Consider the following 16,369-nt stretch of genomic DNA (forward strand, 5'->3'; position numbering starts at 1 on the left):
CCCCAGCACACAAGTATGTGGCTGTCTTTCTGAAGCCCTCCTAGCGTCCTCCAGGTGGAGCATCCCTTCCTTTGCTTTTGTTCCCAAGTCTTCATCCTTACCCTTGTCAACCACATGGGGTGGTGACCTGTTGCCTGTCTTTTGTCACCACTGGGCTGTGAGCCAATCAGAGCCATCTAGCCTAGTACTGGCACTTAGTAGGTGCTTAGTAGATTCTCACTGAAGGAATGAGACCAGATAGGTCCCCACCGTCACTGGAAGTGTAAATATGGGGCAAAAAAACCCAGATGTGTAGTGACAATAGCAGGTGAAAGTGGCCGATACCTTTCGTGAAAAAAATGATAGGGCCCATACATAGGGATCCGCCAGCCCAGCTCTGGACCATGCCCCCTGCCTCTTTCCAAGGCTCTTGTTCACCTCCTTCACTGTTGCATAGCTCTTCCCATGCTTAAGTCTTTAAACAGAGTGGAATCCTCTTTCTTCTACCCAATCCAGTGTGCCTCTGTGCCACAGTAGGTGTTCCGAATGCATGTAAGAATTTTGACTTGATTGACTTTGCATTTAGGAAGAAACTGGAATTATACCTGTAGCAGAGACACTTCCTGTTCACTGGCAGAAGTAAATGGAAGGATTAAGTATGTTTTAAGAAAAGTCTAATATTATTAGCCCATCTGTTACTCAGAAATGGTATCTACTGTTCAAACATATACACTTATTTTGAAGAAATGGATGACTTCTGAACCTCCTGGAAGTCACACAAACATTAACTTTTTAGAAAGTTTTCAAGAAGAACAGCATTAGTCTAATTTAAGCCAGACAAAACCAGAAAGATATAATTTCATTTATTCGTTTTGCCAATGTTTATCAAGCCGCTTTCTCTGTGCCATGATTCCCATTTTATGGAAGAGGCCCCTGGGGCTTAAAGAGGTCAAATAAACAACAGAACCTGGACTTGCACCTGGTTTTCTAACTAAATCCAGTGCTTGTCTGTCAAATCACAGCTATTTGTATGCAGAGAAATGGAGTTTCACATGTAAAATTCTCAACTTCTCCAGAACTGGGGCATGCTGTATTTTCTCCGGGTCCCCAGTGCCTTACAGGGCCCAGATCTGGGTATGCGTTCAGGGATTGCATACTGAATGGGTTCCTGAATGACTGAATGAAAAGACAAGTACTACCTTTTATGCTTTTGTAAAAGCTTCCCTTACCCAGCTGAGAGGCTTCTCTTCATGGAAGGTGTATTTTCCCCAAAATAAACCTGAAGTAGATCAAAGGGCCTTTTTTTTTTTCTTTTTAATTCCTACTCTTCCCACAAAGTGAAAAAAGTTCCTTTGTTACTTAAAATATCTGCACCAGATCGTACAATGCTGTCTCTTAGCACAAGTGCTTATTATTGTGGCTAATTTGGTCACATGTGTTTGAAGGAGAACAATGCCTCAGAAATTTTTAAAAGCAAAACAGCAATCTGAGGCATTTGTTGTAATGAGATGTAAATTGCCAACATCGGTAGTAGAACCGGCTAAAATTTGCAATGAAATGTTTTTCTCCCCCCCTCCCTTAAATTAAAAGCACTAGAGGCCCTCCCTCTTCTCCCCAAAGTAATCATACGCTTTTTTTTTTGTTCCTTTTCTCTTGGATTCTGTAATACGGAACACCCTGCTTTACTCCCGGATTCATTCTTTTGTTTATCTGCCATTTCCTGATCCTCTGTTTTGTGCCTGCCTCGGTGCTGGACTCTTCCAGAGGCATTATCAGCTTGCATGGTGGCTATTGGTAATCCACATTTTGCAGGTAGGAAAGCTGAGGCACAGAGAGGTGAGGTGATTTGTCTGAGGTTATGCAGCTGTGATTTACCCCCAGTTCCCTTGAGGAACCCCTTCAAGATGTGCCTTTGGCTGGTCTGCCCTCCGGGCTGAGGCTGAGGAGCCAGGTACCTTCTGTGTACAGTACTGAAGACGGGGCAGCTGCGGAGAGCAGTGCTGACACCTGGCAGCCTCCGGATGCTCCGCGGTGCTGACGGACAATGGGAGGAAATAGTTTTCCCTGGGAGCCAGAAGATCCCAGTGCAGCAGTCCCTGAGGAGATCGGCATGAGCCCGAGGGAGCGTGGGTGTGCCGTGGAGTGCCAGGACGGACTCTGTGCACCAAGGCCATGGTTTAGTGGTGGGCTAACTGAAGCACCCAGGAATAACTTGTGTATGAAGGAGGTGGAGCAGGGGTGAGCTCTGTTTACCGAGTACCCAGTCCGCACCAGACTCTGGCGTAATCATTTCATATATATGGTCAACTCACTGAATCTTCAGTCTCGCCAGGTCTCTGTTGTCATTGCTTCTTTCAAGTGAGGCCACAGGGCCAGGAAGGTTAAGTAATCATTAATGTGGAAATTACCTGTTGAGGGTAGAACGTGAACCAGACACTGCTGAGCCCTGGTCTCTGAAATAAGAAGACACAGTCCCCTGCCTGGCCTCAAGCCTCACCATCTAGTGGGGGGGACAGAGCTCACCCACCTGAGGAAGCTTACAACTCACCTAAAGAGTAAATGGGGAATCCAGAATTTAAATTCCAGGCTCTGACTCCAAATTCCAAGCCAACAGGTGGAGAGAACAGCTTCCTCCTTTTGAAGAGATGGAGGAGGTAGCATTTGAGTCAGGCCTTGAGGTCCTGGTGGAGTTCAGCTAGGTGGGCATCTGTGGGGTAGACTGATCCGACAGCAGGAGGGACACAAGCACAGACTGGGAAGCTGGAAGGAATGGTGTATGCGTGGGGAAGGCCAGGCTGGCACTTTGGAGTGGAGTCCGACTGGGAGGTTGGGGTGGGGATGTGGCAAGGGGGCAGCAGAGGATGGAGCCAGAGAAGCATCTCTCAACCCTCGGTCCTCATGTCCCTTATATGTCCCTCTGTAGCCATCAGAATCATCCATTCTGTCAGCAGTTTCCAATTTCTACTTGACAGACCTAAGTTCTACTTTGTGGGCTGCCAAAAGGTCACAGTAGTTTAAGAACAGCTCCCACCCACCCTAGCCTGTACCCCCAAGCACCTCAACTCGGCAGCAGGATTTTGTTTCAGAACCTTTGCCCTGGCCTGTTTAAGTCCCTGCCCACCCCTCCACCCCCAACTCTCTCCCCTCCTGTCACGAAGAATTTACTGAGAGCCTGCAATGTGCCAGCCAGTACTCTGGCTGCCAAGACTGCACAGAGAATAAAACTTTGCCCCCAAAGAGCTTCACAGTCTAATGCGGACAACAGATTGGCAGATGATTGCAGACAGAATTTGCTGGAAGTATTTACAAAGTAGAGACTCCCCCTACCTGGTGGTGATCAGAGCAAGGCCTCACAGAGGGGACCCCTAAGCTCCATTCTTGGCAGGCAGATGAGGTGGCATTATGCAAGGCCGAGACTTCCAAGGCATAGAGGCCGGGACAGCATGGCATATGGCCCCTCTGCAGAGGTGAGTATCAGGTGAGAACAAGAATTGAGCACCAGGGGTAGAGAGGAGGCTGGTTGTTCTGGGCCTTACGGAGGCTACAACGTATGACCTAATTTTGAGGGTAACTAGGAAGGAAGGTGCTAAGCAAGGAAGGACACGGTTTCAAGGAGATCTCTTTGGCAGCCATTGTGGAGATGGGTGGGGGAGAACCGGACTAAAGTCAGAACTGAACTGGAGTCATTCTCTTGTCCAACATCTTCCTCTCCTAGAAGGAAAAAGAGACTTTAGAGGAGGGGCACAATCTTGCCAAAGATGACCTGTGAGCCAATGGCTACAGGGACCTCATCTTCTCAGCCCATCCCCTTTTCCTGTTGCTGAATGTCAGAGCAGGAAGGGACTTCAGATGCCAACTGGGCCATGCCCTTTAGGGGAAACTGGAGTAATTACCTCTGCCCTGATCTCAGAAAAGATCAAATGCTCCACTTGAGTTTGTTTCTCAGAAATTCAACCTGAGATCTCACACAGAGAGAAGAGAGACTTTGGCATCTGCTTCTGAAACTGTAGAAGTATTCATTCATTGTTGTCATTCTTTAATTCATTTAGCAAACATTCAGAGACTAGGTACTCAGTGCCAGGTGCTGGGGGCAAAGAGAAGAGTGGGACCCGGGCCCAGCCCCTACATACATCACACAGTGTTAGGAGATGCCCTCAGCACAGTTCTGATGCTGCCTGTCCTTCACTCTGCCAACGTCTGCATCTACAATTCACTCACCTGCGGTCACACAATTAAAACAGCAGAGCCAGGCATAGGACCTAACCTTGCTGTACCATGATGAACCATTTTTTTTCATCAGCACTCTTTTGCTTCCCAGCCATGTTGCATTCTGCTTTGTACAAGGCTTATGCTTGCATCCTTAGAGACTACAGAGATTCTGTCTTGCAGATGGTAGCTGCCAGCAACTCAGGAATGATATTCTTGTTCTGGGAAGCCCTGTCATGAGGAATTTTAGTAACAAAATCACCAATACCTTCTCTACCACCAGCCAAAGTCTGGGGTGTGGCAGTTGAGCATAGAATTGGAACCAGATTGTAATTTAGTGTATAAAGAGCTCCTTATCAGGCGATCCACATAGTTAGGATAAGGGAAGATTGGACCTTGAAATTCATTGGTTACTTCAGGTATAGGCATAGCCCAGGGGGACCCACTATAGCAGTAGCTAACTCCCAGATCCCAGACAGCTCAAGAAATGTTTGTGTCAGGAACATTTCCAGGGTACTGAGCTCTCCATTGGCCTTTGGAGTTGCTCTCCTGCAAAAGTTAATCAAGTCATTCAGCCTTATTTACTCACTTTCATCCTGTTTCTCTGCCCTTTGGTAATCAAGACACAATAGGTGATTTAAAAAATAGTCCATCATTTTTAAAAGCTTAATGGAGAAGAAAAAATACTCCCCTTAGAAACCACCACCATTTATCTAGCTTCCTTTCACTGTTTAAACTGCGCGTAATTTGTGTTGATTGCATTAAAATAGAAATCAGGGTAGCTGCTAGATCAGGCAATCAGAAGCTTAATCTGTATTGTATTTTAATTTCTTGGTTGAAATGCTCCTGTCTAGGTAGATACTAGGTCTTAGGGAGAGGGAGGCCTTTGCATTTGTCCCCACTGCTTTCCTAACCTCTGTTCTTAGGCTGTGGCCCGCTCCACTGCAGGCTGCATAAGTGGGGTTTTAGCAAATACACACTTTGCATATTGCAGCAATTGCCACCCCTTGTGCACCCCAGTCTTAACAGGACCTCTTTTTCTGACCAGGAAGTTGATTCCCCTGCATTTCCATTCAGACAATGACACCCTCAAAGACCACTTCTCATTCATACTTAATTAGAGTCTTGTTCATTCTTGTCTTCCAATTTCCTACCTTTTCCCTTGTGACGTTCATATCTCATATTATTTTCAAGCCTGGGTTTAAGTGTAGTCCAACAGAAAAAATAAACCAGCATATTTATTTTGTGCCACTGTGTGCTGATAGATGCGTAGTTAAAAATATTTGCCTTTTATTGTCCTTGGAGTTCTAGACAGATCTCTTTTCTTAACTGCCTAGGTCCCGCCATTGACTTGGAAAAAGTAAAGTCAGAATGTCTCGAGCCCGAGCCGGAGTTACGGAGCACTTTCAGTGAGGAAGCAAATACGTCGTCCTATTACCCCGCTCCTGCACCTGTCATGGACAAGTATATCCTAGACAATGGCAAGGTAGTGTTTCAAGCTCAATATCCATTCCCTGCAAGTGTTTGTTAGTCAGAGTGACGATGGAGAGTTTGGTGGGAGCTTCCTGAGACACAGCGTGGCCACTTGGCCTCCTGGCCCGGGCCTCAGTAACTATTTCCAGAGTTCTTGTGTTGTAACTAGTGGAGCTAAACTGGGACTTGTTCTTTTTCTCTTCCCTTTTTTTTTTTTTTTAAATACTGGGCCAAAGCAAGTATAAAACTAAACTGACGTTTTAAATAGCTTAGTAGTGAGAAAGATTTAAAAAGGCAGGGTGGTTTGATGAAACTTGTCCTACCCTCCTATAAAAACCAGACACAAAATTTATAAGGTGTACCAGAAATACACCTGAATGACAGAGAACAACTCAATATGCATCTGTTCACCATTCGCGAAGTATCTATATGTTCTAAGCCCTGTGCTAGATGCCAAGGATAAACTGGTAAATGAGAAGCGCTCCTTGTCCCTAAGCTGTTTCCAAGCTGTATATTCAAACAGTGGTTAGGCCACAGTCCTAGGACCACATATAACTTCTCAGATTTTCTTGTAAGGCTATTGAAAAAAAAAAGTCATGAAAGAAAACTTAAGCATTATTAATTCTATTAGTACAGGGGTGAAAACTAATGGAATAGCCTTTGGAAGTCTTAAAGTCACGTGTCATAGCAGCTGGGCAGGGAGAAAATGTTCTAACATCCTTCTGATATCCAAATGGATTCATCTTGGAAGAAGTATATTGGAGCCCTTTGTCTAGGCACTGGTCAAATTCAGTTTTAGTGTTATATTTCTGCCACCCTGGCATACAGTACAGACATCACCTCTCATTCTCCCCAAAGAATCATCTGTGTCAGTCTGTTTTTCTTGCCTCGTGCTTCAAAAGGTCTCTGTTTATCCAGTATTGTTCCCCAGTGGGCTGATGAGAAAGAAAAGGTTGTTTTATTTGGGTTTGTCCAGATATATCCTTGCAACTGGCCAGATTGAGGCAAAAAACAAATATTGTCAGCTGAGGAAATGAAACCTGTTAGTCTTTAGGGCTCTCTTGGATATGCTGCCATTCCCTCATCTCCCACCGAGCACTTCCTCCCCTGCAGAGGCAGAACTGATGGGCCAGGTCATCGCCCATTCTGTCTTGACTTGCTCCAGCCAACAGGCTTTAAAAGTCTGCTTTGCAGGGGAGAGGTGGCATGCCAGAGTGGAAATAGGCAGTCGGGAACCCGAATGCTGAGCATAGCTCTGTCTCTGTCCTTTCTGTGTAACTTTGCTCGGGTGGATCTTTCTCTTGGCTGGGCCTCAGTGCCCCGATCTGTGCGAGAAGGGATGGATTCATGCTCTCCATGGGCCTGTAGTCACTCCAGCTGTGTATCTAAGTTGGGTGAATCTTCCCCAATTGAAGATAAAGAAAAGAAAGGACCATTCTGTGTTTGTTGATTCCTTTTTAGTGACGACGGCACTGTACGGTGACTAGAGACTTTTTCTTAAAGTAGCTTCCAAGAGAACACTATTTCTCTCTTCCTTTGAAAACTGATGGACAGTTTCTGAGCATTCTGGGGGCCTCTTTTGCAAAGGTATCATTTTTCCATTTCCAGAAAATGGGTGTCTCAAACCTCACTTAATGTTTCCCTGGGAGTTGCACAACAAATCTTGAAATTGCCAGTATTGTTTTTTCATTGGTTGTTGCCAACATGTTGCTGTAAAACTAACCTGACTTTTGTTTGCAACTAATTTGAAGCTCGACAGAGAAATTTATGAAGGGAGAGGAAAGGAAGTGGACAGACTAGAAATGGATGGCAGCTTCCCAGAGCAGCATTCCCTCGTCCTCATTGTTCTTGGCTCTGCTATCCTTTCTGACCCTCTCTTCTCTCTGCCTGCATGAACAAAAGCCTTAATCTCCGCAAAGCCTAGAGCATTAGAATAGGATCCACTTCCTAGTAGGAAACTAGTTTTGTCCTACAAAACATTTCACAAAGCCATTTTTTGATCAAGTCCCATCCTGCCAGATGCCATATTTTTAAAACCTCCCTTGACACATAAGGCTAACATTACGGTCAAATAGTTAACAATGGTTTATGTGTATAATAGGGCTTGCCGCAAAAGTTATTTTCTGATTTTGGTAAAGTTCATTGCTTTTCTTTATTTCAAAACCTCATTGAATCCTAGAGCTGCAAAGACTATTAAAGTTTACATAGTCTAATTTATAAATGGCATAGTTGGGGAAGCACATCCAGAGAAGGGCTCCTCTGTAATTATAGAACAGGCTAGAAACAAACAGGTAGGAACTGGAAGGCAGGTCTCCTGGTTCCCAGGCCAGTGCTCTTTCCAGTCTCTTCTGCTCCATCTCTGAAAACTGGGCATTGTTCCAGGTGACCCTTATTTTGCTGACCTCGGGAGCCCTTGTCCCAACATATACCTGTGATTGGTCTTACCCAGAGCCATTTCTTTCTGTGCTGTAAAGCTGGCCTTGTACTCAAGTTCATGTCAGAAAATATTTTCTTCTCTAAGGAAAAGCAGCTCATCAGAACTGAAAGCCTGTGCCATTAAAACGTATTAAACGTGCCCTTCTGTTTCTCCTGCTTTGTGTTCAGACTAGTCCTGATCATTTTGAACGGGACCAAAGAGGCAAAGCCTCAATGCGTCCCCATGGAGATGTACTGTGAAGGACTGAATCAGGTGGTGAAGGCTCACAGAAGGCTAGAAATTCAGAGAGGATAGAACTTAGCCATGGAGAGTTAAAGAGTGTTTCCTGGATTTGGGACTGGGGCTTGGAAGATTAGCAGGCTTAAGAAGACATAGGTGAAGGCATTCATTTCTGAACAGGGGAAAGGCATCAGTGGAGACATAGCTGGGGGGTGGGTTGGGGGTGTGCTGTCCTCCTGACGTTTTATTCATGTTATGTCATACAATCCTCACAACAGCTTTTTGAGTTAGGTGGTGTTCTGCCTGTTGTCCATCTGAGAAAAGTGAGACTCAGGTAAAGTGACTAGCCGATTGCCACCTAGGGCTGAAGATTCCAGCACCCCCTTTTCTGTTACCACATACTGAAAGTAGAAGGAAATGCGGGAGTTTGCAAGCTTCATCATGATGGCCATAGCAGGAGAATAAAGGCTAGCAAGTTGAATGGAAAGAGGATTCTGGAGGGCCTCTAAAGATGACTGGGGAGGTTAGATTGATGTGATAGGAAAGAGGGAGCCATTCAAGATTCCAGAGTGTTCACACAGAAACACGGAGTTGAAAGACTGTGGAAGTAATCTAGTCAAAGAAGGAAAGCTGTGTTTTAGGGAGACTAATCTGGCAGTGTTTATAGGGTGAGTTGAAGGGAGCAGGGACCAGAGGCAGGAAGGCCAGCCCATGGCTTCTTCTGGTTTCCCTGTCTGCCGTAGTGACGTGCAGTGAGTGCTGGCAGGGGAAGTGGCTGGGCCAGCACAGAGGAAAACTCAAAAAGAAACCTCATGGAATATAGATATGTTAGATAGGCTATGTGTCCACCACGTTGGCACCACTGTGACACTGGCAGCAGCAGAAGGCCTGGGGAACTTGGGCTCTAGGGCCATACAGATTTGGGTCTGAATCTTGACTCCAAAATTTACTGCTGGTATGTCTTACGGAAAGTAATTTAGTCCTTCTGAATCTCTATTCGTGTCTGTAAAGTGGGAATAATAACTGCTACCTATTTCCATCTCTTAAGGTCATTATGAGGATTAGATAAATTGAGGGTACAATACCTGGTTCATTATAGGTACTCAAAAAATGTTAGTGTCCCCCTTCTCTAGCAGAACATGGGCTAAAATGACTGTCACCTCTCTTTTAAGAATAATAAATTAAAAGATTATAGGAAAGCAAGGCCCAGGGTGGAAAAGAGCAGAAATCTTTGAAAAACAGACGCTGTCTTCCATTCTAAGGTTTTCTAATTCTGAATTTAATCTAATTCAAATTCCTTGTTTCCCCCTTATCTCAGGAAGCTTGTGAGGTAGCTTCAGAGTGTCATCAGAGGGAGGTGACTTGGGGCCCAGCAGGGAGCAGCAGGAAACTTGTCCCCAGCATGCCTGATCTGGCACACAGACTGCCCACCTGCGGTTCAGACTGCAGAGGAAAGGCCAGACTTGACCTTGGATCAGTGTTGCCCAGCTGGCCCCGGGCAGCACATCTCACTTCCAGGGTTGCTTATCTTCCTGAGCCATATGAACAGATTTGCGGCACTGAAATTTGCAGCACAGGAAGACCAGGTGGATCTGGTTACCTTATACCAGGCCTGCAGGGATCTGAATGATCTTGTGAGCAAAAGGAAGTGAAGGCAGATGAGGCCAGGTGGATTGGTTACTTGCTGACATCCGTGAGTGGGCTGTGTTGCTGGGCTATTTTGTTTTCCGTTTTGGATGGCTGAAAAACCTCAGTAATTGGTGAAGGAAGAAGTGTTGCTGACTGACCTGTCTTCCCATCTGTGTGTACCCACCTTCTTTTCCAAGCCAGTCTTCAGTAGAAAGATCTTCAGCCATCTTTGAACGGTGGTTCTTGCCAGGCTGCCATCAGTGTGGGTGTGTGTGCGGTCTCTAAGGCCAGGACCTCTCCCAAGAGGTCTCCTGACCACATGATGTTTTTGACCTACGGTTCTTTCTGAAGACAAGGACTTTGGGCAGAGCTCTTTCATTACCCTTAGAAAGTTCAGCTCATTATCAGCTGCCTCCCCTCCTTCTCCACAGAGGCCATTTCCACCCTCCACAGACTCAGGAGAAACACAACATAAATGGCAGTATCGAAGTCAAAACTCCATTTTTTAATGATTAGCAAATGGTTTTTGAGTTGTTAAAAGAGCCAGAAAAGAGAAAAAATTTGAAAGCCTATAGCTTATTGCTAGATCGTTCTGAGTCGTCTTACATTTACCGACTCTGCCCTGAAACCTTCTGAGACCTTCCCTTCCAGGGAGCACTAGCCCGTGTTCTGTTCCATCAGAACAGAATCAGACTGAGGACACTGTGGTTGTATTTAATTTATCAAAATCATAGGTGTTCTGAGCCAGAAGGAACTTAGAGATGAAATCCCACTCTCCCAGTTTAGTTCATGGGAAACTGAAGCTAGAGGTAGGAAAGGACTTGCACAAACACACTCCAGTTAATGGTGGAGTCTGGTGGCTGTCCTGCCGGCTCCAGCTGGCAGTGGTTTTCAAACTCAGCTGTACATTGGAATTACTTAGGGAACTTTCACCTACCCCTGTACCCAGGTCCCACCCAGAGTAATAATTCAGAATCCCTGGGAATGGGGCCCAGGCACCAGCGATTTTTACAGCTCTAGACGACCCCCGCGTGTGCCACTGTTGGGAACCACTATGCCGGGATTTGTGCCCCAGCATGTTCACAGCAAAGGGAGAGAAGTCTTTCTAAAGTGTAACAGAGAAGGAAGTGAAACGTACACGTTCTGAGATTTGCTCGGGCTCCAAGTGGCCCTGTTATAACATGAGTATGTTTAGAATCCCAACCCTGTAACATAATAGTTGAGTGACTTTTGGCAACTGGTTTCACCTTTCTCAACCCGGTTTTTCCATCGGAAATGAAAATAGTATCCCAACACCTTCCTTCCAGGGTTGCCACGAAGATTTGAGAGAGTGGGTATAATGCACTCGAATAAGGCCTGGTGCATTATAGGGATTCGGTAAATGATTATTATTTCCCTCAAAGAAAGTTAACATGATGTTTATGGAATGAGCCTCTTATGGGTGTGCAGCAGTGTCTTTTAAAGGAAAAGAAAAGTTTCCAACTGCCAGCCTGTCCGACTACACAGGTGCTTGTGTTCTTATCTCTTTCAGGTCCATCTGGGAAGCGGGATTTGGGTTGATGAGGAGAAATGGCACCAGCTACAAGTAACCCAAGGAGATTCCAAGTACACAAAGAACTTGGCAGTCATGATTTGGGGAACAGATGTTCTGAAGAACAGAAGCGTCACAGGAGTTGCCACAAAAAAAAAGAAAGATGCAGTCCCTAAGCCACCCCTCTCGCCTCACAAACTAAGCATTGTCAGAGGTAGGTCACTGCAGTACAAACGCAATGGCTGAGATGCTGTCCTGTACTCTGTGGAATATACTAGACACAGTTTAGTTCAGCAGACACTGAAGCCTCTCCATGCCAGGCCCCAGGCCGGGCACAGAACACAAGAGCAGGTATGGACCTTGTCCCAGAGGAGCTCATGTTTAACGGAAGATGAGCCGTGGATACAAGCACAGTTCAAGTTGCTAGCATGAGAGAAGGGTAGATGATATGCTGAGAAAGATCTCAGGAGGGGAGGAGACCCCCTAGCTAGAAAATCAAGGAAGGGTTCCTTGGGAAGGGGGTCACTGCATGGGCCTCAGAAGCCGTGCTCCTGACTACTGGTCTCTAAGTGTCCAGCTGCCATGTTTCAGTAAAGAAAGTAGATTCCATCAACATGTACATTTTGAGCAGGCCCCACGCCAGGTTCTGTGACAGACAACATACATGTCAGATAATTTCAGGTACTGATGAAGGAAGGTAATGAAGCATCATTACATGTTACGGCAGGACAGAGAGGGCTGTGTTAGGTGTGTTGGAGCAGGCCTGCTTGAGGAGGCTGGGAACTAGGGGTGGAGGAGGCAGCCCTGTGGAGGTCTCAGGGGCGGCAAAACAGGCAGAGTAAAGAGGCACAAAGGCCAGCACACTCCAGGGATGAGGCAGCTCCAGACAGCCACGGAGCCATGAGTGAGGGGAGAGCAAGGTCAGCGAGGTGGGTGAGAGCTGTTCTCAAGGGCCAAAAAAGCCATATTAAGCAGCTTGGATCTATTCTATCCATAGGAGAAGGGCAGATTGTGGAATGACCAAATGGGAGCTCAGTTAGGACACTCGTGCAGTAGTCTCGGATGGAGATGATGGTGCCATGGACTAAGGTTATAGCAGTGGGAGTGGAAAAAAAAGCCAGATTTAGGGTACGCTTTGGAGGTCAAGGTGGCAGGACTCAGCGAGATTAAGTGATCAGCCAGGTTAGAGCTCCAGAGTTCAAACCCATACCACCCTGGCTCTAGTGTGGGCCTTGTTCTGCTGGAGCAGAGCTGCCTTCCTTGCCTGGCTGACTCATGACTAATTCACTTAAACAGCCACTTATTTTTAGACAGTTGGAGGTAACCTTTAGTCTGCTCGCTTTCTGAAATAATGGATCCCCATTTGGGAGGTCTCCCTGAGGAAGAGGCCTTCCTGGGCATGTGGCCCTGCCCCACCAAATAGGTGCCCAACCTCTGATTCCACTATACTTGTTGGAATGTGACTCAGCAGGTCCCAGGTGCCTTCCAGTGCCTGACTGGCCCCATCGTCTTGTCGTGGTCTAAAATCATCTGCTGTGTGTCTGCCTCAGGCACTGGTCTGACCTTATCTGATTCATCTCCACAACCTCATTGCCTACCACAGGGAATGGCACACAGTAGGAGCTCAATAAATGAAGTGTGAACAAATGAAACACTGAGACTGGCAAGCTGATCCCTGGACTGAGCCTCGTTGTGATTTCTTGTAAATCAGTTCCCCCCTGTGTCTTAGTTTCCTCAGCTGAAAACTTAACCTCTTAAGACAACTGAAAGGGCTGCCTAGGATCATAGCTTGGAAATAGTTAAGTTCTAAGTATGACAAGAAATTAGCAATCTTTCTTGACAAGCGAGCTGCCTCCATCGAGCCGATGTGACCTTGTGATGATCACACCATTGAAGTTCACTAATGCCCAGTACTTCTCAGCTTGCAGGCTCTCTCCCATCCACTCACGGTGCAGGGTGATGGCAAGTAGCAGTAGGAACCCAGTATCAAAAGCCTGGGGTTGAGCCCCAGCTCTGCTTTGGTTTAACTTGGAGCTAACCCTGGTTCCTATACTATATTCACTTTTGTTTCCCCAAGCCGAGCGCAATGCCAGTACCAACCAAGCCCATGTTTGGTGTCTCCATCAATAAAGCCAGGATTGTGGTCTTTGTCCTGGCTACCCAGTGGCCAAAAGAGACATTTTGAATGTTCCTTAAACCCTACTCGGATGATGTCCTGTGCAGCTAACCGGGTCCCCAGTGCTACAGAACAATCTAGAAAACCTCTCAGCTGTGTGGCATTGGGCCATTAGGTCTTCAGCCTCCCTGCCAAGTCCCCCAGGTTTCCCTCACGGATCTACTCCCCTATTTTCCAAGCCTTTTTTAAACTTCCTCTGCTTTGCCAAACATGATAGTCCACACCTCTCTTTCCCAGAAGATGGCCTTTTCTCTTCCTTCACAGAGAAAAGAAAAGGAACTCCCACAGCTTCAAACTGCAGGCTTAACTACAGACCTAACTATACCGTCTGTTCTTCTGCCCCATGTCCCAGAAGAAGAGTTTCCTTCTCTTATTTGGGGCCATCCATTCTCTCTATCTGGATCCCAGCCCACCTGCCTTCCTAAGTACCTTGTTCCTCCAATTATGCTCCTGCCCTCCCACTTCCTTCCCAGCGTCATTTAAATAGACTTTGACCACTTGTTTCTTATGAAAACAAACAAAACACTCCCTGGAGGCCACTTCAACCACCTGGTTGCTCCATGTCTCCCTTTTCCTTTTCACATCCAGCTCTCTTAAGGAGTTGTCTACACTCACTGCCTGTGCTCACTTGTGATGCCCCTGCTGTCTGTCGGAGGGGGCCTAGCCCCCTAGTCTAGCCCCCTACTAGTCTGTTCTTGCCAAGTTTCCCGTGGACTTCCGCCTTTCCAGATCTGGGGCACACTTTTCACCTCCTCCCCAGACTGTCTGATGGGACCACTCATTCCTCCTTTACTGAGGACTTCCTCAGTAACACATGTTCGACTTCCTCCTGCCTCCCTGGCTTCACATCCCCCTTGTGGGCTCCACTTCTGCTGCCCTGTCCTCTGTCCCCAGAGTGTCCTCTCTCTCCACAAAGCTTTCCTCAGCTGATCTCACTTCCCACTGTTCCCAGGGCCCAGGCTGAAACCCACACTCCTTGTCCTGGCTCACGCCTGGCAATCTGGCCTCTGGGGACCCCTCTGCCCTCTGCTGACACCTCACTTCCCATTTTCCACCATGCTCTAATCACAGGGTCCTCCTACCACCTTCCTATTCCCACTGTCAGCAGTGTCCTCCGTCTGCCCTGCAATCCCGCCTCCTTCTGGCCATCCAGAGAGGCCTTTCCCAGCGGCCCCATCTGCATAGCCTTTCCATTGTTCTCTGTCACCTCAGCATCACCCTACATAAAGTGTCTGCATAGCATTTCTTGTTTGTTTACTTGGGAATTGCCTCCCCACCCCCCCACCCCCCACAAGCCCACTAGAATATAAGCTTTATGAGTATCTTGTTCAGGGCTAGCAGGTAGTGAGTGCTCAGTAAACATTTGCTAAATCAGTGAATGATGTTCCCAAATCTATCCTTGGCTCAGTCCACATTTCTGCGTTCCCAAACCATACATTCAGGTGCCCACTGGCCGTCTCCTCACAGCTCACAGGTTCCCCCATGACACTGGCACAACTGTGCCCCTCACCACTCTCTCCTTTTTCCTCTCTGCACAGCCTTCTGCCCCTTCTGGATTCCCTGTCTTGGTGAAGGACACCACCAGCAGGTACCCCGAGATGCCCATGCTCGACTCCTGCACATGCCTCGTTTTGTCTCTTCTGCCCCCAAATATGTCTTAAACCACCCACTTCTCTCCCTGCCCCATGCACCTTTCATAGGCCATCATTTCCCCCCTATAATACTCCGGCAGCTTCCAGACTTCTCTCTCCATTACATAACCAGAGTGATCCTTAAGAAACCAAACATGATCCTGTCACCACCACCCCGTCACAGCCAGCCCATGGTGCCCATTATTAAAAGGTAAGCTTCTTAACATGTCACAAAAGCACCTTTAGAACCTGGCTCCTGGCCATTGCTCCAGCTTTATTTTTCAGCAGTATTCCCCTAGAGTTCTTGCCCTAATGAACTACTGTACTCCCTGAACAAGCCTTGTTCCCTCTCACGTTAGGGAATTTGTAAGGGCCATTCCTGGGGCCCGGACCACGTGTCATAACTACCCACCCTGCACCTGGGCTGCTTTGTCTGGCTAGCTGCTCTAACCACCCGGATCTGCTTAGGAGAACCTTCCTCTAGGAAGCCTTCCCTGACTTCTTAGGGTGAGTGGACACTTCTGTCATATGTCCCAGAGCCCCTTGTGGTCACCTCTGGTCTCTTTTTGCGGTATCTTTGCCCCCCAGGGGCCTCCTATAGCAACGCTGAGAGCCCAGAAATGCTTGCCATGCAGGTGAATGAGAAGGAAAGTGACTTGCCCAAGGCCGTACAACTGGTTAGGTTGGAGCCGGGCAGAGTGAGTCCGACTTCCTCGTCCCAGAGGTTTCTTGTCATACTGAAGTACAGTGTTGGTTTTTTCTCTACTACAAGCAGGCAGGTTGGAAGTCCGTCTCCTACCCCACCATACACTCACCATTTTTACCCCAATTATATGAGCTCCTCCAGACTGCCCTGGACTGGTCCTTCTAAGCAGGAGATCTGTGGCTTGAGATTGTGTGTGTTTATTTCACTTTTACCACACTTAGTCACATTTGCTGTACAAAAATGACAGCCCTTGCTCATTAGGGATTTTCTCATGTCTTTGAGGATTTTAAAATCCTTCCCGACCGGATGGCAGCAGGATGGTGAGCACTGATACCGCTTGCAAATGCAGAAAGCAGAGCAGGAGGGCCGTAGGAGAGTCTCT

General features: G+C 47.1%; 2 protein-coding genes across 3 annotated transcripts in view; both read left to right on the forward strand.

Moving 5' to 3' along the window:
* The window catches only part of AGBL4 (AGBL carboxypeptidase 4), a 1,304,809-nt gene that overhangs the window by 1,089,537 nt on the left and 198,903 nt on the right, over nt 1-16,369 (forward strand). The window lies entirely within an intron of this gene.
* Nucleotides 1-16,369, forward strand: part of BEND5 (BEN domain containing 5) — a 48,101-nt gene that overhangs the window by 28,066 nt on the left and 3,666 nt on the right. For both annotated transcript variants that reach the window (XM_047084917.1, XM_047084918.1), the window contains exons 4-5: nt 5,523-5,671; nt 11,475-11,688. In XM_047084917.1, the coding sequence (XP_046940873.1) occupies nt 5,523-5,671; nt 11,475-11,688 (363 nt within the window). The remainder of the gene's footprint in view (nt 1-5,522; nt 5,672-11,474; nt 11,689-16,369) is intronic.

The sequence above is a fragment of the Lynx rufus genome, unplaced genomic scaffold (genome assembly GCF_022079265.1).
Source record: "Lynx rufus isolate CCGP_SWC_20201006 ecotype Redwood Valley unplaced genomic scaffold, mLynRuf1.p SCAF_2, whole genome shotgun sequence".
NCBI lineage: Eukaryota > Metazoa > Chordata > Mammalia > Carnivora > Felidae > Lynx > Lynx rufus.